This window comes from Lissotriton helveticus, chromosome 1_1 (assembly GCF_964261635.1).
Source record: "Lissotriton helveticus chromosome 1_1, aLisHel1.1, whole genome shotgun sequence".
In the NCBI taxonomy this organism is placed as follows: domain Eukaryota; kingdom Metazoa; phylum Chordata; class Amphibia; order Caudata; family Salamandridae; genus Lissotriton; species Lissotriton helveticus.
Window position 1 is genome coordinate 1,746,247,084 of NC_136057.1, and position 25,930 is coordinate 1,746,273,013.

The 25,930-nt window shown below is 46.9% G+C and overlaps 1 protein-coding gene across 3 annotated transcripts in view; it reads right to left on the reverse strand.

Moving 5' to 3' along the window:
* ATG4D (autophagy related 4D cysteine peptidase) overlaps positions 1–25,930 on the reverse strand; it is a 119,083-nt gene that overhangs the window by 6,425 nt on the left and 86,728 nt on the right. For all 3 annotated transcript variants that reach the window (XM_078639947.1, XM_078639954.1, XM_078639960.1), the window contains one exon: positions 20,153–20,272. In XM_078639947.1, coding sequence (XP_078496073.1) covers positions 20,153–20,272 — 120 coding nt within the window. The remainder of the gene's footprint in view (positions 1–20,152; positions 20,273–25,930) is intronic.

A 25,930-nucleotide genomic window follows, 5' to 3' on the forward strand; every position in this document is an offset into this window, starting at 1 on the left:
TCATCTGTCCATGCCTTTCCTCCATGCCTTCTCCCTTCGTGCCCTGAGACTGCCCCTTTCCTCCATGCCTGCTCCCTTTGTGCCCTGAGACTGCCCCTTTCCTCCATGCCTTCTCCCTTCGTGCCCTGAGACTGCCCCTTTCCTCCATGCCTGCTCCCATCGTGCCCTGAGACTGCCCCTTTCCAGTGGCGGCTGGAGACATTTGAAAGTGGTGAGGCGTAAAATTTGTTTGGGAGTCCACCACGGCAATCGAGCGCAGCGAGCGAGCCTGAACAACCTAAGGGGGATTTTTTTTTTTTTTTTTAAAAGAGTGGGCAAATTGGGATATATTAAGGATTTTGGGGGCCCTAGGCCTAACATATTCAGGGGGTCCCCGGCCCTTGTTAGGAACCGCTTTGAATATATGGTCCAGTTTCAGCTGTTTCATGCCCTCTTTGACTAGGTCACTGACAGTGCACTGCCATTCCTCCAAAATTCTAAATGTGTTTCCATCTATAATATTCATGGATAGTGATGACGTGTTTTCAATATTTGCAACAGAACAGCAGCTCACTAATATTAATGCAAATAATCTGTGACACCCATCCATTTCTCATGTGTGTGTGAGGTACTATTTTGATCTAAAAGTAACTTTAAGGATGTTGCATGAAACGTAAACTAACATTTCTCTGCAAAATGTCACTCTGAAATAGACTAGTTTCCCACATCACCCACATTACAAATGTCAGGAAAACGGTATTAAAAAAAAGTCTGTTTATGAAGGTCTAGAGAAAATAATTAAATTAATATCTAAAAATCAAAATGGTTAGAAATAGAAAAATAATGTTATCAGTGAATTTTTGCTGCGCTAATAATTCGCTCATAACAGGCAAATGAATGCACTAAACTCAAAACACATTCTCAGTTAATAAGCGCCTCGAAGTGAAGTAGTGAAATAAGGTCAATTCTCCAGCCTGTCAGCCTGTGCTTAGTCACATCTGCAGCCTGTGCTCAGTCACACCTGCAGCCAAGGGCAGTCATGAATCTCAATGGAAGGCCAGACTCCACTGATTTGCATACTTAAACCGATCAGCATTCCCAGGGCTCGGTTTAATATTAGTGCTTCTTTCAAAGAAGATTGACACAGCCCCAGGTGGAGGAGTCCTGGCCTCAGACCGGCTCCCTGCATTTGTGACACTTGTATCCCGGGCAATACCATCTCTGCTACTGCTCCCTGCTGAGGCTCCAGCGGTGGGAGCGTCCTGGAACTCAGGCTACAATGACCTCTGAGTTTTAACTGGAAAGGACATCTGCAACAGGAGAGTGAGTGTCGGGCCAGGAAATATGTCTCTCTCCATGGAATGAACACAGAGGAGCCAGGCAGTGACAAAGAGAAACACGAACAAGAGGAGAAAAGAAGAGTCGACAGCTTCTGTGTTGTTTGTACAAATTGCACATGTGTGGGACGTGGTGAAATAGAGCCAATTGTGAGTGAATATATGATTAATAGAGAGAGAGAGAAAGGAGGCACACACGTTATGCAGTTGGGTTTAGTGGACAAATAACGAAAGAAAAAAAAGAACACGATCTAAATACACTTTGAAGAAAGAAAGCAAGAGATAAAGTATGATGGAAGCTGTAGGAAGTAAGAACGAGAGCGAAAAGAAAGACACTTTGACTGCTGTCATAAGTGGCAGTAAAGTGCCTGGAAAGGAGACAATAAATCACTGTGTGCAAATTGCATCGAGAGAGGTAGGGTGAAAAAACACCTTGTGTGCGTTGATTGAGCTTTGACCCGGCTGAAAAAACCCCACTGTTGGTAAATTCCTAGCATGGGGAACAAGCATTTACAATGCAACGGTTTCGCCTTTGCCAAAGTTAGAGCTATTGGCATTGTAAATGACAAAATTTTTATTTATGTGTTGGTTTTGAAAACAGATAAATAAATGGCATTGTCATTTACATTGCCAACAGCTTAATCTCTTGCAAATGTAAGACCTATTGTACCCTACTGGATTTCACTGAAGAAATTCAGAGTCTGGTCTGCAGGTGTCACGTGACAGACGGTCAATTGACAGCTGAGGGGGTTAAACCGTGCTGGGGTGGCACATTAAGGCGACGCTTGCTGTCCGTGCTTGTGAGGAGGTAGTGCACCTGTTGAGGGAGAGAGAGTGTGTTTGCATATGTGCGTGCATGCATGTGTGTGTGTGTGAATAAGCACTTCCAAGATTTAGGGGGCTAGAGTTTTTATCTACAAATCATTGTTTTCAGCTGTGTTCTAATGGAATCAAAACAACACTACACCCCCCATAATGCATAGTGTGATCACATAAAAGTACAGAACTGGAAAGAGTGTCCATAATGACCAGCTAGACGGTTGTCACCCTAAGAAGGATGTGCTTCAGTCTCCAGTGCCACGGGCGAGTGGAAACACACACTGTGCTGGTGGAGAAGTAGAAGAAGTACAAGTGTCCATAGAAGAGAAGTAGAGGGGATGCACTCTCCACTCTCTATCCACTCTGCACTCCCTATGCACTCTCCACTCTGCACTCCCTATGCACTCTGCACTCCCTATGCACTCTGCACTCCCTATCCACTCTGCACTCCCTATCCACTCTGCACTCCCTATCCACTCTGCACTCCCTATCCACTCTGCACTCCCTATCCACTCTGCACTCCCTATGCACTCTCCACTCTGCACTCCCTATGCACTCTCCACTCTCCACTCCCTATGCACTCTCCACTCTCCACTCCCTATGCACTCTCCACTCTCCACTCCCTATGCACTCTCCACTCCCTATGCACTCTCCACTCTCCACTCCCTATGCACTCTCCACTCTCCACTCCCTATGCACTCTCCACTCTCCACTCCCTATGCACTCTGCACTCCCTATCCACTCTGCACTCCCTATCCACTCTGCACTCCCTATCCACTCTGCACTCCCTATCCACTCTGCACTCCCTATCCACTCTGCACTCCCTATCCACTCTGCACTCCCTATCCACTCTGCACTCCCTATCCACTCTGCACTCCCTATCCACTCTGCACTCCCTATCCACTCTGCACTCTCCACTCCCTATGCACTCTCCACTCTGCACTCCCTATGCACTCTCCACTCTCCACTCCCTATGCACTCTCCACTCCCTATGCACTCTCCACTCCCTATGCACTCTCCACTCCCTATGCACTCTCCACTCCCCACTTTGCACTCCCTATGCACTCTGCAGTCCCTATGCACTCTCCACTCTGCACTCCTTATGCACTCTCCACTCCCTATGCACTCTGCACTCCCTATGCACTCTCCACTCTGCACTCCCTATGCACTCTCCACTCTGCACTCCCTATGCACTCTGCAATCCCTATGCACTCTGCAATCCCTATGCACTCTCCACTCTGCACTCCCTATGCACTCTGCACTCCCTATGCACTCTCCACGCTGCACTTCCTATGCACTCTGCACTCCCTATGCACTCTCCACTCCCTATGCACTCTCCACTCCCTATGCACTCTCCACTCCCTATGCACTCTCCACTCCCTATGCACTCTCCACTCCCTATGCACTCTCCACTCCCTATGCACTCTCCACTCCCTATGCACTCTCCACTCCCTATGCACTCTCCACTCCCTATGCACTCTCCACTCCCTATGCACTCTCCACTCCCTATGCACTCTCCACTCCCTATGCACTCCCTATGCACTCTCCACTCTGCACTCCCTATGCACTCTGCACTCCCTATGCACTCTGCACTCCCTATGCACTCTGCACTCTCCACTCCCTATGCACTCTCCACTCTGCACTCTCCACTCCCTATGCACTCTCCACTCCCTATGCACTCTCCACTCCCTATGCACTCTCCACTCCCTATGCACTCTCCACTCCCTATGCACTCTCCACTCCCTATGCACTCTTCACTCCCTATGCACTCACCACTCTCTATCCACTCTCCACTCCCTATGCACTCTCCACTCTGCACTCCCTATGCACTCTCCACTCCCTATGCCCTCTCCACTCTGCACTCCCTATGCCCTCTGCACTCCCTATGCACTCTGCACTCCCTATGCACTCCCTATGCACTCCCTGTGCACTCTTCACTCCCTATGCACTCTGCACTCTCCACTCCCTATGCACTCTCCACTCTCCACTCCCTATGCACTCTGCACTCTCCACTCCCTATGCACTCTCCACTCTCCACTCCCTATGCACTCTCCACTCTGCACTCCCTATGCACTCTCCACTCCCTATGCACTCTCCACTCCCCACTCTCCACTCCCTATGCACTCTGCACTCCCTATGCACACTGCACTCTGCACTCCCTATGCACTCTGCACTCCCTATGCACTCTGCACTCCCTATGCACTCTGCACTCCCTATGCACTCTCTATGCACTCCCTATGCACTCCCTATGCACTCCCTATGCACTCTCCACTCTGCACTCCCTATGCACTCTGCACTCCCTGTGCACTCTGTACTCTCCACTCCCTATGCACTCTCCACTCCCTATGCACTCTCCACTCCCTATGCACTCTCCACTCCCTATCCACTCTCCACTCCCTATCCACTCTCCACTACCTATCCACTCTCCACTCCCTATGCACTCTCCACTCCCTATGCACTCTCCACTCTGCACTCCCTATGCACTCTCCACTCTGCACTCCCTATGCACTCTCCACTCCCTATGCACTCTGCACTCCCTATGCACTCTCCACTCCCTATGCACTCTGCACTCCCTATGCACTCCCTATGCACTCCCTATGCACTCCCTATGCACTCCCTATGCCCTATGCACTCTTCACTCCCTATGCACTCTCCACTCTGCACTCCCTATGCACTCTCCACTCTGCACTCCCTATGCACTCTCCACTCCCTATGCACTCTCCACTCTGCACTCCCTATGCACTCTCCACTCTGCACTCCCTATGCACTCTCCACTCCCTATGCACTCTCCACTCTGCACTCCCTATGCACTCTCCACTCTGCACTCCCTATGCACTCTGCACTCCCTATGCACTCTCCACTCCCTATGCACTCTGCACTCCCTATGCACTCCCTATGCACTCCCTATGCACTCCCTATGCACTCCCTATGCACTCCCTATGCACTCTGCACTCTTCACTCCCTATGCACTCTCCACTCTGCACTCTCCACTCCCTATGCACTCTCCACTCTGCACTCCCTATGCACTCTCCACTCCCTATGCACTCTCCACTCCCCACTCTGCACTCCCTATGCACTCTGCAGTCCCTATGCACTATGCACTCTCCACTCCCTATGCACTCTCCACTCCCTATGCACTCTCCACTCCCTATCCACTCTCCACTCCCTATGCACTCTCCACTCCCTATCCACTCTCCACTCCCTATCCACTCTGCACTCCCTATGCACTCTGCACTCTGCACTCCCTATGCACTCTGCACTCCCTATGCACTCTCCACTCTGCACTCCCTATGCACTCTCCACTCCCTATGCACTCTCCACTCCCTATGCACTCTCCACTCCCTATGCACTCTCCACTCCCTATGCACTCTCCACTCCCTATGCACTGTGCACTCCCTATGCACTCTCCACTCTGCACTCTCTATGCACTCTGCACTCTCTATGCACTCTCCACTCCCTATGCACTCTCCACTCCCTATGCACTCTCCACTCCCTATGCACTCTCCACTCCCTATGCACTCTCCACTCCCTATGCACTCTCCACTCCCTATGCACTCTCCACTCCCTATGCACTCTCCACTCCCTATGCACTCTCCCACTCCCTATGCACTCTCCCACTCCCTATGCACTCTACACTCCCTATGCACTCTACACTCCCTATGCACTCTACACTCCCTATGCACTCTACACTCCCTATGCACTCTACACTCCCTATGCACTCTACACTCCCTATGCACTCTACACTCCCTATCCACTCTCCACTCCCTATGCACTCTCCACTCCCTATGCACTCTCCACTCCCTATGCACTCTCCACTCTGCACTCCCTATGCACTCTCCATGCACTCTGCACTCTCCATGCACTCTGCACTCTCCATGCACTCTGCACTCTCCATGCACTCTGCACTCTCCATGCACTCTGCACTCTCCATGCACTCTGCACTCTCCATGCACTCTGCACTCTCCATGCACTCTGCACTCTCCATGCACTCTGCACTCTCCATGCACTCTGCACTCTCCATGCACTCTGCACTCTCCATGCACTCTGCACTCCCTATGCACTCTCCACTCTGCACTCTCTATGATGCTCTTCAGCGCTTTGCAGTGCGGTTAGGATATGAAGCGCTATATAAATTCAACTGTAATGCATTACGAAAAATGCCAAACCATGAAAAAACTCCCTGTTGCAAATCTTATGAGCAGTTTTACAAGTGTCTCACGAGGGGCACGAGATGCTTAGCCCATACGAGTCTATTTAGGCCGTTTGGGTACTGAACACCCGCAGTTTTAAGGACATTATTAAAACGGACTGTATAGTCGAACTGAAAGAATGAAAAGTTATGCATGCTGCAACAAAGGGGATCAGCCGAGCAATTTCACATCAGACAAACCACTGCGTAGTCCTCACTACAAATAAAGGGGCAAAAATTAGTTTTAGCGCCCATGCACTTGATGAACAGCCAGATCGTGGCCTGTGTCTTCATCATGTATTTTTAACCAACGTACACTGAATTCACGTGCTCCACCACTAAAAAACAAGCACTCACCTGGGCTTCCTCGCATGGAATGACCAAAACAAACACAGAAGGAAAAAAAACGAAACTCCGCCCACCGCCGCGATGACGACATCGCAGAGGCGGAGAGGGAAAAAATCGCGGGAACGCCCCCGAATCTGGTCCGGCTTTGACGGACAGATCCGGCTCCCAATGGCTAGCCTCCATTTATGGAGCTAGCTAATGGGAGGTGGGGGACGTTCCGATAGCCAATATGGTAAACAAAAGATTTCACCTGCGCGAACTGCTTGCGCAGATCGCCAGGTTGAAACCTAAAAATGGGCACCGCGGGCGCAGCAGAGAGCTGTGACATTCTGCAGCTAAAAACAACCCCTCCTGGGAAAGAGGCGAGTGGCATGTGCAGATCAGACCTGAAACGGGGTACGATCTTTTATTCCACGCTGGCGGTTAGTGTTTTTTAGGAGCCATTTTTTACATCATTTGCTTATAAAAACTGCAGATTACTGCATCCATTTACAGCACCAAACTACGAACCCACAGCACTCTCAAAACCAACTAACGTAGAAGAGACTGGTACCATGTGCACAACAGACCTGCCAATAAAAATACAGCAATACACTGCGTGTGGGGGAACAAATGACCATTGTACTTGGAACTGTTAAGCGCAAAAAGGTCACGTAAAATGCGCTGCTAAACGATGTGGATGAATATTCAAGTACGTACAGTTCATGAGTCCTGATGCCAAGGTAGGACTCTGTCTGAATACGCACCTGAGAGTGTAGCAAAACTACAGACTCTGGGAACATAATTTCTATGTGAATCAAATTTTTTACCCAATTGTTGTTCGGTTAATTAATGCTCGCCAGAATACCAAGGTCACCTAAACTGCACGAGGTTGAGAGTGTCAATGGCATCAATAAATAAAGTAAAGTGCAGCATTCCAGACACACGGCATGGCATGCCTGTGCAACCAGTAAAGGTCAGAAAAGTTCACATATGCACAAAGCGCCGTGCCCAGAAGAAACCGGAAACCCCATTCCATTTCACGCACACACAGTAGTGATTAGTGAGCAAGAACAGAGCACATAATCCACAAAAAAAATACAGTCGTGGCTCGCAACACCCATTGGACTCAAAGGGCTTCAGTCCCCGACCCCGACCCCCCCTCCCGCCTCCCCGTCGTGTGTGGCAGCCCAGGTTGAGACAGCATCCCGGGTGCACACACAGCCGCACCCGAGCACTTCACAGGTCTTTTAAAGACCATTTACATGTTAATGAGGTCTTGCTGTTGTTTCACCCCTTCTAAGAGCCCCGCATCGCCCCTGGCAACTCATAACGGCGCACCAGGGAGCCGCGGCGCACAGTTTGGGAACCACGGACATAAGTAATGCCTGAAGAGATCACATTCCAGCAGAATGAATACTAAAATGATTTACATTTTTTTTTTACTTTTACATCTTTTATCTAGCTTTTACCATGAAACTGTATGAACGTGTTTGTCCATTACTTTGCATGATAGCGGTATTGCTCACCAAAGGGACCCACACGCAAATTCCACACAGACTGCCATTGCAGTTTGCGTGACATGGTGGTAACCATGTTTTGAAAACATGACATGGCACATCCCTGTGAGCCATGCCAAAGGCACTGCATGGGCTATATGGAAGTCACTCATACAGTAGGCCTAGGTGCCTTAAGGCAGGGTACATTACAGCACATGTGAGGACATATCTGCATCATATCAGATAAGATACTGTAATGTCTAGCCCCATTGCTGGATATTACAAGTGAGCACCATTTTAAGGTAATGTAGGTACTGGTCAAAACGAGTTACCCAGCTACATAATGGTTTCACTGAAACACAGGGTGTTTGGTATCAAACACCTCGTATTAAAAAACCCACACCGATTCCGGTGTTTGCTTTATTAATACCTGCAACCAGGAGGGTACCTTAGAGTTACCCCCTGAAACCTACTAGTCCTCTAGTGTGCTGGCTGACTGGTCCTGCCCAGCCGCCACCACAGACTAGTTCATGACCCCTTAGGAGGTCAGAAACAATGCCTCCTCTGGCATTAGGTGTTTACACCTCTTACAGCAGGATGGTTAGTAAATTAGCATGTGAAGGCAGGGAGCTTCGAAGAGCCCATCGCCTTTGATATGCGAGCCTTGCTTTCCCCAGACCTGCATGATGTCACCCCCTCGTGAAGCCCATTTGGCGCCAGGACAGGCAGGAAATTAGCTATGCAAGGTGACGTGTTAAACTTCCAGGTTAGTCACACCCATAGTGTTGGCTACCAGAAGTGAACACGAAAATTACGATTTCATCATCTTGGCTGTGGGGAAATTATTAACTCGGACAGGATGATGCCCAAGTGGTCATCTAGGGTGTGTAGTGGCCCCAAGGGTAAGTAGCCCATTGGCTACTTCCCTCATGCCCCTTAACGCAACGCCCCTAAATTTAGTATTTAGGTGGCTGACAGCAGGAAAACATATGTGTCTGACTAGAGAAGAAAGAAGGATAAAGATGAGCCCAGGACGCAAGAACTGATGAGTAGCGACTGACTAGGCACCAACCATGCCAGCTGTCCCAGACTACTGCAAGGATCTGGCTTGTCCAAAACGCGCCGTCACCTCCAAAAGCTGTGGAAGTGTGACCCACAACTTCACCTGGCCAGGAATATTTCCCTTGGAGCAGCAGAGCTGCTTCCCTGGACGTTTGCAGGCACCAAAAGGACTGAAAGGAGAGCCTTTGCCAGAGTGGCCCTGCCAGACCAACCATTACTGCATGAGCCCCCCCTGCCAGAATTGCCGTGAGGCACAGAGACACTCATGGGTTGAGCCCCTTCTCCCTCCCTTGGGCTTCACCGGACTGGCCCCCAAGTCCCCACCTGCAGCCTCTCTTGACAGACAGCACGAACCGCGAGAGTCTTGGACCGTGAAAACTTGACACCAAGAAGCTCTTCTGCACCGACGTCCCACAGACCAGGGAGAAGTGGACCAATAGTGCCAACGGGTTCCTGAGGGCCTCAAGAGCTCAGCCCACCTTTGGGGTTGGCTGGACTGGTCCCCCAGTCCTCGCCTGCTTTGCAGCCCCCAACACACCTACGCAAGAGTCTTCTGCAGTGAGACCCCACCGGAGAAACCACCACTGCAGCAAAGCCCACAAGCCTGAGTTCCAGTGGACCAGTGGTGTCCCTACGAGCCCGAGCATTTCAAGGACTAAGACTCTCCTTGTGAGTTAACCCGGACTGGGTTCCCAGTCCCTGCTTGCAGCCTCTGTGACCGGACCGTTCGTTCCCCATCGATTTAAATGGGGCACCCGATGTTCAATTGCACCTCTGCACTCCGGCGCCCCAGTGCCGTCTAAGGTGATTCGATCGTGCTGCCTGGGATCTTGTCCCATACTTACCCGAAGCCTTGAAGAACAGACCTGTAAGTCACTGCTAAGTACCCACAGGCAGTATATGTTTCTTTCCCATAGTATACCATTACTGCTTCAAAAGATACAAGTGCCAGTGTACTTCTGTATACTGAAAAACCGTGATACCTCACCCAATGCAAATGTATTTATGTATACTTACAAGACAGTGATCTCTCAAAACAAAGTACATACCCAATTATTAAGTTTTTGCTGTTATATATATATATATATATATATATATTTATATATATATATAACGAAGTGTCATTTTGGTAAATTGGAGTAGATCTTTTTAAGTGTGTGAATCATTTGATTCTGTGTAACAAATGTCTAGCACTCCTCTCTGATTAGGCTGCTCGACCACACTATCCCCAAATAGAGCACCTTGGGTTTGCTAGATCAAGCCCCTGTTCACTTATAGGGGATACCAGGACTCTTTACACAGCATACTCTCTTTTTGGTATACTATATAAAGAGCCAGCTTCCTAGAGGTATTGGAATTCCTAAGAAGAATTCAGAGTGTAACACTCGCTTTCCAGGCTTCTGGTAGGTGGGCAGTGGGTACACCTCTATTGTTTATGTGGGGAGGTACCCAGATGGCATGGTCAAGTAAGGTCCCAAGTCTCTGTGGTGGAAATTTCTGGGTCAACTGTTCAAGCTACCACCCACCGTGCCTAAAAATAAGTCTCAAAAGCTTTACTTACTGAACAGGTGGAGTTTCCCTTACTGAACAGAAGATGATGGTAACTTCAGCCTCGTATAACCAAGCTAGAGCTTCTCTTTAGTGATTTGGCACATGTGCTTAACTGAGGAGGAAATTGGGCAAAGCTACATCTGGGGGGTTACAAAAGAATGGCTCTAAACCAGAACCTCCTTTAAGCTATATGGGCGGAAGGGGTTGGAGGGACATAGTGCTACAGAGCCTCAGATAGGCAAATATCTCAGTCACCCCTAGGGCCTCGTATTCGGCTGAGGAATATGGTGCACTCAGAGAATCAGAAGAGAAGATGTTGAGGCAGAGTTTGACGCATTGTGTATACACACACACACACACACACACAAATTCATGTTCCTTTTGGATATTAGTACTCAAACTTGACTCTCAAAATATAGCCTCGATCAAGGAATAGAACCTCAGGTAATTGAAACAGAGGTGCTCAATGGGAGTGTGGGGTTAGAGCAAGATTACTCCCCCTCATCCAAAACATGTAGGGAGGTAGGAGTCCCCATTCAAATTAATTAATTAGACTTTAGCTATCTCACAGGCCACGGAGGTTTCAGTTAGTCTTCATCCTCCATTGGTCTGCTGAAGTGTCAATTCCCTTTTGCTTCTATTCATTCTAGCATGGGGTAGTGGGTCAGCCTACTTCAACCACAGAGTCGGTTAACTGTGAGTGACTGCATTTTACTTGTGCATATCTGCCTAAAAAGCAGTCCACTTCAATGCCACGACAGGTATGCCATATTGTGCTTTTATTTCTTTTTCATTCCATGTTTTTTTAAGTTTTGTTATTAGAAAGCACCGATTGATTTAACTAAAATTACACATAATATACTTTTTTTTTGAGTAAATGCTTTCAGCCAGGCCTCTCCATTCATTGGTATTTTGTTATGCGAGTCACATTTTAATTCCGTCCACTACAGCATACTTCACGAGGCACAGAGCAGCCCACTTCAGCCATTGGCTGAGTTCCTTGTGATTGCAGCATTTTGCTCCTTCACAAGAGAACAGAGAACATCCGTACACAAAGAATGTCCCTTCAGTGGCAGAGTCTACTACGGTAAGGTGCGGTTTTTGGAACCCAAAAATATTTTGCCTTTAGCCAGTTTTTTAAAAATATATATTGGTGATGTCCCATCAGCTCTCCCAACCATGTTAAAAAAAGAAAAACATAATAAAGGCATAGGAAAAGCCAAAGGCTGGCAGCCAATTCCTGAAACTATTAGTTTTGACAAAGCTTGTTTAACAGTTTTGTGAAGGGTCTTTTTTTTGCATATGCAGGCCACCCTATACGGCGGCATTTTAACTTCCATCAATGGGTTCACAGCCAAGGGTTCGAGCACTAACACCCGACAAGACAATATGAAGTTGGCGGAAGAGCTAGTGAGGAGGGCATGGACCAGTCCCTATGTAATACAGTCAGAGCCACTTTTCGCGAAAACCGATTGTTAGTCAATTGCAACCACTTGCATGGGGGAGGCCAATTACTAGCCTCAGCCTCCTCCTGTTCAAGTACAGCCTATCATCTGGTATCCGAACGGCTATTTAAGTTACTGCTGTTGGTGTGTTCCCGCCCACGAATCCACTATGCCCCTACATCTCAGTGTGTTCATTAAGCGCAAAGCCAAAATGCCTAAAAATAGAATTACAAGTGAACCAGAATTAAAGACTCTTAGTGGCCATTCTGCATAGCGGGAAGTGTGCCTCCAGCAGGGCCATCTCTGCAAAGGAGCTGGCATGAGGGGGAACCCAACTATTAATTCTAAGGAAGGCGAGTATCTAAAGATCTCTTGGCGGCAAATGTAACTGAATGCTAAAAATAGCATATATATAATTATTAAGGATCTCTGTAAAGTGCTGCGTGTGCCTTCTAGGTTACTTCACAAGGCAAACATTGGAGTAAAAAGTACATAAACAAATCGGTTGGCTTGAATTTTCTTTCTTTGCCCGTCAATCTTCGAAAAACACCAGCCCACTCAAGTGAGCAGCCACATGTGCACTCAGCCATGAGGCACGGTGCTCATGTGATTTACCGCACTGTTTGCATATTATAATATATGACATTTTTTTTCTGCAATTCAGTCTGCTTACAGTGTCTCGAACCCTCTGAGGAGGATAAAGTGCAACACGTTGGCAGCCAAAACAACTAAATAAACCAATATCTAAATCTGCTTAAACACAACGGCATCATTATTGCTTCACTGTACGGAAAATGTTATTTACCCAGTAAGTATCTGTTTTTTACACGTATAGCTGTAGGTTCACATGCTTTGCATACTCCTGCCATCTAGTGTTGGGTACGGGTGTTTGCAAGGTGTTTTTCTTCAAAGAAGTCTTTCAAGGCATAAGGTAAGGTGACTCCTCCTGTCGGTAATAGTGCGCATGGGCATCGACTCCATTGTTTTCCCGCACAGGGTGAGTTAGTGAGTGTAGAATAGAAATGTCCTTGCGTATGAATGTAAATTGAGAACTACAACAACTACAGGAGACAGGGGAGGCGGGTGGGCGTATGTGAAACTACAGCTCTACATGCCAAGAACAGATGCTTACTGGGTAAGTAAAATTTTCCGTTCGAGGGATGGGAGATGTAGATTACATGCTTTGCATAGGCTATATAGCAGTATACTCCCAAAGCAGTAGCTAACCTGTAGTGGTTGTAGTGGTTTGAAATAGCGTTTTAAGTACTGCTTGGCCTACATTTGCTTGTTGCCTCGCAAACACATCTACATAATAGTGTTTAGTGAATGTGTGCGGTGTAGACCATGTTGCTGCCTTACATATGTCAGCTAGGGAAATATTGCCTAAGAAAGCCATAGTAGCCCCTATTTTACGAGTGGAATGTGCTCTAAGGGGTAATGTTAGAGATTGTTTTGCTTTAGCATAACACGTTTGGATACATTTTTACAACCCATCTTGCAATACCTGACTTAGATATGGGATTGCCTTAATGTGGTGGGAAAAAAGCAACAAAGAGTTGCTTTGTTTTTCTAAATTCTTTAGTTTTTTCAACATAATGTAGTATAGCCCGTCTAATATCAAGTGTGTGTAAAGCTCGCTCTGCTACAGAATCAGGTTGAGGAAAGAACACTGGTAACGCAACTGATTGATTGATATGAAAGGCCGAAACTACTTTAGGCAGAAATGTAGGATTAGTACGAAGAACTACCCTATCTTTGTGGAGCTTAAAGAAAGGCTCTTGTATAGATAAAGCCTGAAGTTCACCAACTCTCCTTAGAGAGGTTATTGCTATAAGGAAAGCAACCTTCCATGAGAGGAATTGTATCTGACATTTGTGCATTGGTACAAAAGGTAGACCTATTGGCCTTGTAAGTACTATGTTTAGGTTCCACGCTGGCGCAGGGGGAACTCTTGGTGGGATCAATCTGTTTAACACTTCCATGAAGACTTTGATCATGGATACTCTGAATAAAGATAAGTGTTGCTTATTTTGCAAGTATGCAGCTACTGCTGCTAGGTGTAACCGAATGGATGTTTAAGCGAACCCAGACTGATGTAAATGCAACAGGTAAGAAATAATGCTTTGTATATAGGCATCAAGTGGATTGATGTTGTTACAATAGATAACAAACCGTTTCCATTTTGCTCTAGTGGTAGGCTTTCGAGCCTCCTTGAGGATATTCATATAGTCTGGTACTTGTGGTAGTTGCAAATAACCGAACTATGACTTCAAGAGCCAAGTCGCTAGGTTGAGTTCTCTGGGATTTGGATGTCTGATTTCTCCATGGCTCTGAGTGAGGAGACTACTGGGTGTGAGGTGTAGCTTTTGATGTGGCACCACTGACTGTTCTAGCAGGGTGGCATACCGGGGTTGACAAGCCCATGTGGGGGCTACTAAGATCAATGTGAGGGATGCTTGTTTGAGCTTCCGAACCAGTAATGGAATTATTGGGAGAGGCGGAAAAGCGTAGGCAAATCTCCCTGACCAATTCATCCATAGAACATTGCCTTTGGATAGACTGTGTGGGAACCTGGATGCAGAGTTTTGGTCATTTTGCATTGTGTATTGTAGCAAACAGGTCTATCTGCGGAAATCCCCATTGTTGAAAGTAGGGAAGAAGAACTTGGGGATAAAGTTCCCACTCGTGAACATGTTGCCTGTGTCTGCTGAGCAGGTCGGCGATTTGATTGTCTAACCCTGGGAGGTGTTCCGCTAGGAGATAGATTTTGTGATGAATTGCCCACTTCCAAATGTCTTGTGCAAGGCGCGACAGCTGGAGAGAGTGTTCCTCCCTGTTTCTGCAGATAATATATGGCTGTCATATTGTCTGTGCGGACTAAGACAGTTTTGCCTAGAAGGGGAGTGTGGAAATCTGAGTGCTAGGAACACTGCTAGAAGTTCCAGGTAGTTGATGTGGAGACGTTTGTGATGGTCTGACCACAGCCCTTGAACTGCGTGATATTGGAGATGAGCACCCCAACCTGTCAAAGATGCATCTGCTGTTAGTACAGTCTGTGGAACAGGGTCTATAAAGGGCCGCTCTTTTGAGGGTTCCACCATTGCAGAGAGTGATGGGTGCAGATGTCTACCAACACTAGATCTGTTAATTGACCCGGTGACTGATTCCACTGACGCTCTAGACATTCCTAGAGACGACGCATGTGAAGCCTTGCGTGAGGTACAATTACAATGCAGGATGCCAGCCAGCAGTTGCATAAAAACTCTGGCTGGTAATATTTGATTGTGTTGAAATTGTATTATTGTAATCTGAATATTGAGACACCTGGCTACATTGGGAGAGGCTAGAGCTTTGATTGTGTGGAGGGAAGCTACTAGATAAGATTGTACTAGTGTAGGGCACAGATGAGAGGTTTGTGCATTGATTGTGAAACCTAACTGATGAGGTTTTGGTAAGTGCCCGCTTTGATAAGCCAGTCGTCTAGGTAAGGGAAGACATGGATACATTGTCTTCTAAGATGAGCAGCTACTTGGTGAACACTCTGGGGGCTGTGGTGACTCCAAATGGAAGCACCTTGAACTGGTAATGTTTGCCTGCTATAATAAATCTGAGGTATTTGCGATGAGCTGGATGAATTGGAATGTGAAAGTAGGCTTCTTTTAGATCCAGAGTAGACAAAGTCGTCCTTTTGTAAAAGAGGAAGTACCTGTTGAAGAGTCACCATGTGATAGTGCTCTAACAGCATGGATTTGTTTAACTCTCTGAGATCTAGAATAGGTCTTAATGAGCCGTCCTTTATGGGAATTAGAAAGTAAAGGGAATAAACCCCTAACCCTTGGTACTGAAGTGGGACTGGTTCTATAGCCCCTTTGAGTAATAGGGATTACACTTCTTGTCTGCTGACAATTTGTGATATAGAGGTGGAATGTTTGGAGGGTTGTTGGTAAGCCCCAGGCAATTACCTTGTTGGATAATTGCAATCACCCACTTGTCGGTTGTTATCGATTCCCAAATGGGGAGAAAGTCTTGAAGACTTCCTCCGACAGGTGTGGAATAGTCAGAGGGAAGTGTGGGGAAGTCACTGCTTATTTGGGGAGTTGGGGGATTGGGGTGTGTGGTGTTTTTACCTCTGCCCCTTCGGCTATTTCCCCTATACCCTCCTCTGAAAAATCCTTTTGTTAAGGATGATTGAGAAGTGTTTTGTAAGAGGAAGTATTTTGGTCTGTCCCTGTGGATTTGGACCCTCCCGTATAAAAAGAGCGCTAATAGGAACCCCCGTTAGAGGGAGACTGAAGCGCTCCCATGGATTTTGCTACATCAGTATCTTTTTTCATCTTTGAGCGTTTGATCAATTTCTGGGCCAAAAAGATGTTTTTTGTCAAAAGGTATGTTCAGAATAGATTGCTGTACTTCAGGTTTAATGCCTGAAACATGTAGCCAGGCATGTCTCCTGAGTAGTATGCTAGTATTTACTACTCTAGCTGCAGTATCGGCGGCATCTAATTAAGGTGTTAGAAATCAGTTTACCATCCTGAACTAAGTCATGTGTTTTGGCCTTATGCTCATCTGGGAGAAACTGTAGAAGCTATTCTATTTCGTCCCAGTGGGCTCTATCATATCTTGCAAGGAGACCTTGGGTGTTAGCAATATGCCAATGATTAGCTGCTGCCGCAGCTACACGTTTGCCAGAATCATCAATTAGTTTCGACTACTTATCTGGGGAGGAGCATCCCCAGATGCTTGAAAATTAGCTAGCTTTCGAGCATTGGATACCACTACTGAGTCCAGTGGTGACTGACCCTTAATAAAAAATAGGGTCTGTTGGGTAGGGAAGGTTTGTATTTTTTTTATCCACTCTAGGAGTGTACAGGGTCTTTGAAGATGTCGCCTGTGTGCCTTAACATACCTTTAAACATAGGCAGTGTCCGACTGGATTTATGTATTGCTAGAGTTTCAAAGAGAAAATCCTCCTCTCCGGACTCTTTATGGAGCTCTACCCCATGGTAGTGTGCAGCTCCTGATATGACATATTGTCATGCGGTGGAGCTGGTCTGGCAGGGTAAAGCTCTGGGTCTGTATCCTGTGGAGTATCAATGGTATAACCTGTCCAAGGATCTATTGGTGACTATGTGTCATCATCATCAGTGTCATCTTCACCAGGGTGAGGTAGAGGAGACCGCCACAATTTGATCGCTTACACATTACACCTAGGCAGAGAGGGTGGAGGAGGAGAGTGTAGTGCCTGGAAAGGCCATGCCCCACATGTTTCTTCTTCAATGGAATTTTAGTGCTCTCGTAATCCTGAAGTTTGTGTTTGGATGGCAGTTTATCGTGAATATTTCCAGTATCCGGATTAATATAGAGTTTTTTCTGTTTTGAATCCGATTTAGGTGGTACAGTGGCCATGCTTAGATCCTGTTGTGGTACTGGCAGCTGTTTATATTTTGGCACCAAAGCATTCGGTGCCGAGCTGGAATGTCCTTTCGGTGCTGAAGATTTCAGCTCAGGGGAATGCTTCCTTGTTTCGGTGTCGAAGATTTTGGCTCTGAGCTCATTTTATGTTTAGAGCCCGAAGGTTTCGGCTCGGAAGTCGGTTTTGGCCGACTTGGTCCTGAGCCGGAAGGCTCGTCAGAGTGTTTCGGTGACTAGCTGGATGGCAGAGCATTAGAATCCTCTTCTTGGTGCCGCCCTTGACCTGAAAGCAAAAGTGGTGCAGAAGCCTTAGATTTTCTAGGGACGGCGAGGATGGGGGTAGGGGTGGATTTGAGGTGCTGGGGGGCGGATGTTCTTCTGTACTCACATACATCCCCTTGTCCCTGCGGCACATCGTAGTCTTGGAGGACAATCTGCAACTCTGCCTTGGAGCCTGTTCCTCCTGAAGCATGTTCTTCTTCAGCTGCTGAGACCTCTTGCTCGGAATCATCGTGGAAGAGATGCAGTGTGTGGTCTAACTGCTGCATCTCTCGACATCGAGCCTGACTATCACAGAGAATGTTCTTCGTTCTGAAGGATCGATATGCGTCACAGTCTTGTTCTTTGTGCTCGGGAGACAAGCAGAAGTTACACACCTGATGTAGGTCGTACCCGGATACTTCGCATGGCACGGGGGGCAGAATTTCAACGAAGTCCGTTCCATCGACAAGGTGCCGGATCGACGCGGATAGGGCGGAAGGCTGCCCGTGAAAACCGTAATCGAAATTGGAGATTTATTGATGGTCTATATGAACATCAGAGAAAAGAGAACACGTTCGAAAACAATACCGTCGAGGGTAGAGTGGATTGCGCACCAAGGGGAACCCGAGGACCGATTTCAAAACAGTTACAAAAAGGGGGGTGGTGATGGACAGAGTATCTGAGTTAATCAGAACACTCCTACCCAGTCAACAGATCAGGGCTTGATCCATCACCGTTTTTTAGCTCACTGCACCATCCCAGTTCAGAACCTGGCTATATGCAAATTAGTCTGTCCCTGGCCCAGTGCATCATGGGAACAGGGCAGACCAAACTACCAAGCCAATTCTTCACTGGAAAGGAAACAAGCTTCCGGGGACCGGTTTCTGGCATTACAGCCGTCTTCGGCCCGGCTTGCTTGAATCCTGATAGACATGAGTCCCTTGCTCATTGCACCGAGCATACCCTGCCACACTAATGGCAGTTCGGGCTGGACTGTTCGCATGAGGCACAGGGTCAGACTGATTTGCATATAGCCATGTCTGAACTGGGGTGGCAGAGTGGGCTAAAGAACGGTGATGGATCAAACCCAGATCTTTTGACTGGGTGTGAGTGTTTGATTGGTTCGGATGCTCCGTCCATCACCACCCCCTTTTGTACCGCTTTGGCCGCCATAAGTGTGGCAGGATATGCTCAGACGTGAGTCCCTTGCTCACTTTGCCACTGGATTCAAGCAAGCCGGGCTGAAGACGGCTGTAATGCCAGAAACCGGTCCTCGGAAGCTTGTTTCCGGTCCAGGGAAGGCATGGCTTGGCAGTTCGGGCTGGACTGTTCCCATGAGGCACAGGGTCAGACTGATTTGCATATAGCCATGTCTGAACTGGGGTGGCAGAGTGGGCTAAAGAACGGTGATGGATCAAACTCAGATCTTTTGACTGGGTGCGAGTGTTTGATTGGTTCGGATGCTCCGTCCATCACCACCCCCTTTTGTACCGCTTTGGCCGCCATAAGTGTGGCAGGGTATGCTCAGATGTGAGTCCCTTGCTCACTTTGCCATTGGATTCAAGCAAGCCGGGCTGAAGACAGCTGTAATGCCAGAAACCGGTCCTCGGAAGCTTGTTTCCGGTCCAGGGAAGGCATGGCTTGGCAGTTCGGGCTGGACTGTTCCCATGAGGCACAGGGTCAGACTGATTTGCATATGGCCATGTCTGAACTGGGGTGGCAGAGTGGGCTAAAGAACGGTGATGGATCAAACCCAGATCCTTTGACTGGGTTTGAGTGTTTGATTGGTTCGGATGCTCCGTCCATCACCACCCCCTTTTGTACCGCACAAAGTATATACAACATGTCTCGGAGAGACAGGGCAAGTGGTGTCTAGGCGCGACCTAAACAAAAGGGAAGGATAGCAGGACGGAGGGATTTTTTTATTTTTATTTGCGCAGTGCTACATATCATGTTTAGGATGTTGAAGTCTTGCCTTATTGAGGGGTTGCCGGCAGCACTGTACTGTAAACCTAGGTCACACTCAATGAATTAATGGCCAGAACAACAACTGGGATTTCAGGGATCCAGGTGCCAATGGCTTTTTTAAGGTGCCCAAAGAAGTGACAGAAGGGCAAGTACACTCATTTGGAGCAGACCACTATCAGAACAGTGTGTCACATGGGTAATTATTATGTGGCATCATAAGTAGTCAGACTCTGCAATAAAACTATTGTATTAACCAGATAATAGTTTTATTGCTAGACAGAAAGCAAACTAAGTGGCTCTTACCTTTGCTAGTTCCAAACACAGAGTATCAAATTCTTTGCGGTTTCGGACGTAGAAGCCCAGCGTGCAACTGGGATCCATTTTGCTGAAAGGGAGTTTCCTTGGTGAGTTGCAGTGGAAAGTCTGGAAGAGAATGACAGCCGCGAAAGATTGGATCAGACCACTCTTAAGGCATGTGTTTATTGGATATGCTGAGCATCGCTTGCTCTAAAACTCGTTCTTCTAACCCATTACTTTACCATGCTCTCCGGACTCTCAAATTACTGGTGCACCAACCCCACTTTAGAACAGTTAGCAATTCTCACGCCTTGCATTAGCATCAGCAAAAGTAGTCACTTTACAGACTGGTCCCAACCCTAGGTGTTGTGCTACAAGCAAAGCCTGATGCAACATTTTCTTAGGAGAAGTCTTAGAAATGCACTATGCATTAAGTGTTGCTGTCCGTTTTAGGCTGCAAAAATAAAAGATCTGATACAATTCCCCAAATCACCTCTTTACAAAAAGCTGACATCATGGAAGAAATACAGGAAAAATAAAATCACTTTCATAGCAATCAGTCACTCTACATCCTTGCTCACCCTCCATTGCAATAGTTTGATAAAGGCGGTCAGCTTTTCACAAGCAGACACAGTCACTGTAATTTTTTGTGTGGACCTGCTCTTGTGCTAGTGTTCCTCTGCAAACAAAGGTCACACTTATGTGCCACCAAAGGTCACATATTTTTCCGAACATTCAACAATAAAGAGCAGTAAATACTTCTATGAGATGGCTAATTTGGTGTTGTGAAGAGGAATTACCATGAAGGTAATGTTTCGTTATTTTGTCATCCTGCTCTCTGTCCTACCCCAAATGGTTGATAATTTGATTCAACAACCAAAAATACTAAAGAGGTAGGAAGAGAGTATGTGCCTAGCCATGCTTCAAGTTAACAAATTTCACTTGGCTTACTAACCAAAAGCTGCATTGTGCCCGGACGAGCCATGCATGAAGCTTGCAAAACACACCTGTGGAGAAGCCATTGTTGCTTTCCTGCACATGTCTATAAACTAAACGTCTTTTAAAGGCCCGTAATGATGCTTTTGCCCTGGTGGAATGAGTGTGTGTCTACTTTTATAGGAGGTCTGTCTCAAAGCACAATGGAATGCAGAATAACTGAACTCTAGGTTAGTCTGGAGCAAATATGAAGAGGACAGACACGTTCGATGTAAAAATAAAAACACAGACTGGTCAAGTGGACAGAATGAGGGTGCAACACCGGCTGCAATATTCACAGGAAAGGCCACCTGCACCACCCACCCATTTCTCAAGGTGCCTTGCGCAAAACAATGCTACATTTACAGGACGAACTGCAGAGAGTCTAACTCTTTTAAGGCCCATGGCCTCCAACTATTATTTGCTTATATTTTGCAAAAGAATCTAATTTTGATTAAGAATGTTAGCCGGCATTAAAAATGAAAACACAATCTAGCTGTTCAAAAAAACAATCCAATAACGTATTTTAGGTAAATCTCTTTCTGAGGGATACCCCATCAAACTTCTTCACATTATAAATTCCCTACAGGTACCAAACTGGATCAGTAAACGGTTTCAGCAAATGCTCGTCAATGCAGATAGATAGCACCATTGGACTTTGCAGTGGGCTCTTCCCACCTCTAAAACTGATGGCGAGGAGCCATCTATAGGTGTCACCACTGCGCCCTTGGACCCGGAACATCAGACACACAATTGAGAACCACAGGAGAGAGTGCAAAATTTAACATGGAACCATATGAACACCTAGAAGTCTACTCCACAGAAAGGAGTGGGCAGTGAGGAACCTCTGGTGAGATGGAGTATCCACAAGAAAAAGCATTACCAAAGTTAAGTAATTGTTTTTCTGATGGATACTTCTAAATCGCAGATTCCTCACCTTTTGAGAAGATACCAAAAGGGTACCACCCTCATCCCCAAAAAGGTGGAGGGAATAAAGGGTGAACATTACACCAGGAAATCCTGCAGGACAAGCTTGGAAATAGACGGAGGCCCATGTAGCCACCTGGCAGACGTCCATCCCCGGAACACTCCCTTAGATGAAGGCCTTAGTGATGGCCTTAGCTTTGATTGAGTTAGCTAATGCCCTCAGGAGGCTTGTTATTCAAAGAATGATCCACATGGATAGCTCTTTTGGGGTTGCAACCACCTCTCTTCCCTAGAGGGATGTGGTGGATAGAATAAAGTGGGGAGTGTGATAGACTGCCTAACATTGAAAGGTGACAATTTTTATAAAGAATTATGCTGGAGTCAAAGCACCAGCTTGTCCAGAGAGAATGTGGTATATGGTGGTAGAATTGACAACACCTGCAGTTCACTAATGTGGCCAATGGAAGGAACTGCAATGAGGGAGACCGTTTTAAGCGGCAGTAGCCTCAAAGAATAGGTGTACATAGGCCCAAAAGGCAAGCACAAGGAGAATTAAATTAAGGTGCCATAATGGCTTAACAAAAGATGCAGGAGGAAACATATGTAAACCCTTTAAAAAACTTTTTTAAACTAGTGACAAACAGAGAGGGCTGATCAGGTAAAAGTAGAAATGCAGACAAGGCTGACAAATAACTTTTAATGGTGCCCGAAGCAAGACCTTACCTGGCCAAACATAGGGCAAACAGAAGAACATAAGAAAACAAGTTACTTACCTGTAAGGAAAATGCTACTTACCAGTATGCATCTGTTCTTGGCATGTAGGGCTGCTGACATTCATATCTTATTTACAACAAGGGGTGGATACTCTGTCCATCACCACCCCCTTTTTGTAATTATTTTGGCCGCCATGAGTGTGGAAGGGTATGCTCAGACATGAGTCCCTTGCTCATTGCACCATCAGGATTCAAGCAAGCCGGGCCGAAGACGGCTGTAATGCCAGAAACCGGTCCCCGGAAGCTTGTTTCCTTTCCAGTGAAGAATTGGCTTGGTAGTTTGGTCTGCCCTGTTCCCATGATGCATGGGCCAGGGACAGACTAATTTGCATATAGCCAGGTTCTGAACTGGGATGGTGCAGTGAGCTAAAAAACGGTGATGGATCAAGCCCTGATCTGTTGACTGGGTAGGAGTGTTCTGATTAACTCAGATACTCTGTCCATCACCACCCCCTTTTTGTAATTAGACATTCATATCTTAGCATAGATCGCCGCCTAGTGTTGGGTCCGGATGATTGCACGTTGTTGTCTTGGAAGAGTCTTCGAAGTATCACGAGATAGGTGACTCTTCCCCTGGACTACAGTGCGCATGGGCATCCTCTCCATCCTCAGATTGTTTTTCGCCATTGAGGCAAAGATGGAGTATAGTAAAGTAAGAGATGGCCATGCAAATGTATTGTAAAGAAGAGAATCCTGCAGCTGTGACAGTGACCGGGGAAGAGGGCGGGTGATATGATTGCTTCCTTGATAATGTTCATGCAATCTGGAGGCAAGTTAAGGTATCCGAACTCTAAGACTTTAGGAGACAGATCGCTAGGTTCATCTGATTGGGATCTGGGTGCCTGATTTCTCCATGGTTCTGAGTTAAAGATGTGGCGAGAGGCGCAGTCTTTGATGGGGAACTACTGAAAGTTCCAGGAGCGTTGTGCACCATGGCTGTCTTCCCCATGTAGGAGCAACCAGGATCATTGTGAGTGACTGTTGGTGTAGTTTGCGTGCCACCAGCGGAATCAGTGGGGCTGGTGGAAAAGCATACGCAAATCTGCCTGACCAGTTCATCCATATCGCATTGCCTTGAGACAACGGGTGTGGGAACCTGGCGGAAAAGTACTGGCATTTTGAGTTTTCTTTTGTGGCAAACAGATCTATCTCTGGATGCCCCCATTTTTGGAAGAATGGTTGGAGAACTTGAGGGTGAATCTCCCATTCATGTAGCTGTTGGCTGTGTCTGCTTAACAGATCTTCTATTTGATTGTCTTTCCCTGGCAGGTGTTCTGCGAGGAGAAAAATGTGTTTTGGAATTTCCCACCTCCATATGCTCTGTGCTAGGTGAGACAGCTGTGGAGAGTGTGTCCCTCCTGGTTTCTGGATGTAGTACATGGCTGTCATGTTGTCCGTCCGGATCAACACAGCCTTGTTGCACAAGTATTTCTGGAATGCTTTCAGTGCCAGAAATACTGCTAGCAACTTTAAGTGGTTGATATGCAGTGTCTTCTGTTTGACTGTCCAGAGCCCTTGGACTGTGTATTGAAGTAGGTGGGCTCCCCAACCTGTCAGTGATGCGGCCGCTGTTAGTACTACTTGTGGAACCGGCTCTTGGAACAGTCGCCCCTTGGAAAGATTTCGTGGGTTCCATCACTGCAGAGAGTTGTAAGCGCGACTGTCTACCAACACTAGGTCTTTTAGTTGTCCTTGAGCTTGGTTCCACTGCCGTGCTGGGCATTCTTGCAATGGACGCATTTGAAGTCGGGTATGAGGGACAATGAATATGCAGGAGACCATCATGCCTATGAGCTGCATGAACACTCGAGCTGGCATAGAGTGCTGTGGCTGAAACTTTTGGATGAGAGTTTGCATGTTGGCTATCCTGACTGGATTTGGATATGCCTTTGCCACTGAGGTATCTATTGTAGCTCCCAGATATTGCTGTATGTGGGAGGGTTGTAGATGTGATTTTGGGTAATTTATGGAAAAATCCAGACTGTGCAGCAGCTGGATTGTTTGAGACGTATGGCTTGCACACTGCGCATACGAGTTGGCCTTTATGAGCCAATCGTCTAGGTATGGAAACACGTGGATGTGTTGTCTTCTGAGGTGTGCTGCTACTACTGCTAGACATTTTGTGAAAACTCTTGGGGCTGTAGTTACCCCGAAGGGGAGAACTTTGAATTGTGAACCTGAGATATTTCCTGTGAGCTGGATGTATAGGTATGTGAAAAGATGCATCTTTGAGGTCTAATGTAGCAAGGAAGTCGCCTTGCTGGAGTAACGGGAGTACTTGTTATAGAGTAATCATATGGAAATGCTCTGAGAGTATGTATTGGTTCAGAGGTCTGAGGTCTAGTATGGGTCTGAGGGATCCATCTTTTTTGGGAATTAGGAAGTATAGAGAGTATACTCCTGTTCCTTGGTGTTGAACAGGGACTGGCTCTATGGCTCCCTTTTGTAGCATGGACGTGACCTCTTGTTGTAACAGCATTATGTGTTCTTTGGACATAGGACGGTGTTTGGGTGGTATGTTGGGTGGAGTACAAGTGAGTTCCAGGCAGTAACCATACTGGATAATTTGTCTCACCCACCTGTCTGTGGTAATGGCGGTCCAGACTGGTAGGAATTGTTGTATTCTGCCTCCAACCGGTGTTGAGTGGTCTGGAGGTAGTGTGATCAAGTCACTGTTTGGTGGCGGTGGAGGTTCTGGTGTTATTGCCGTCACGTCCCCTGCCTTTGTTATTGTTGCCTCTATAACTCCCTCTGTTTGAGCCTTTATTAAAGGAGCTCTGGGTGTTACTTTTGATTGTTGAGGAAGTTTGTGATGTGTTGCCTCTCCCTGAGCCTCTGAAGGAGAAGCGACGAAAGGAACTTCTTGGTTGTTGAAACTGAAGTGCGCCCATAGACTTAGCAGTTTCAGCATCTTTTTTCATTTTGTCCAAGATGGTATCTACCGCAGGGCCAAACAGGAAATCTTGGTTAACTGGTTGGTTGAGGATGGTGGATTGCACCTCGTTCTTAAAACCAGAGAGGGGTAGCCACGCATGCCTGCGTAGCAATGCGCTAGTATTAATGGACCTGGCTGATGTATCAGCTGCGTCAAACGCACATTTAATGGAAG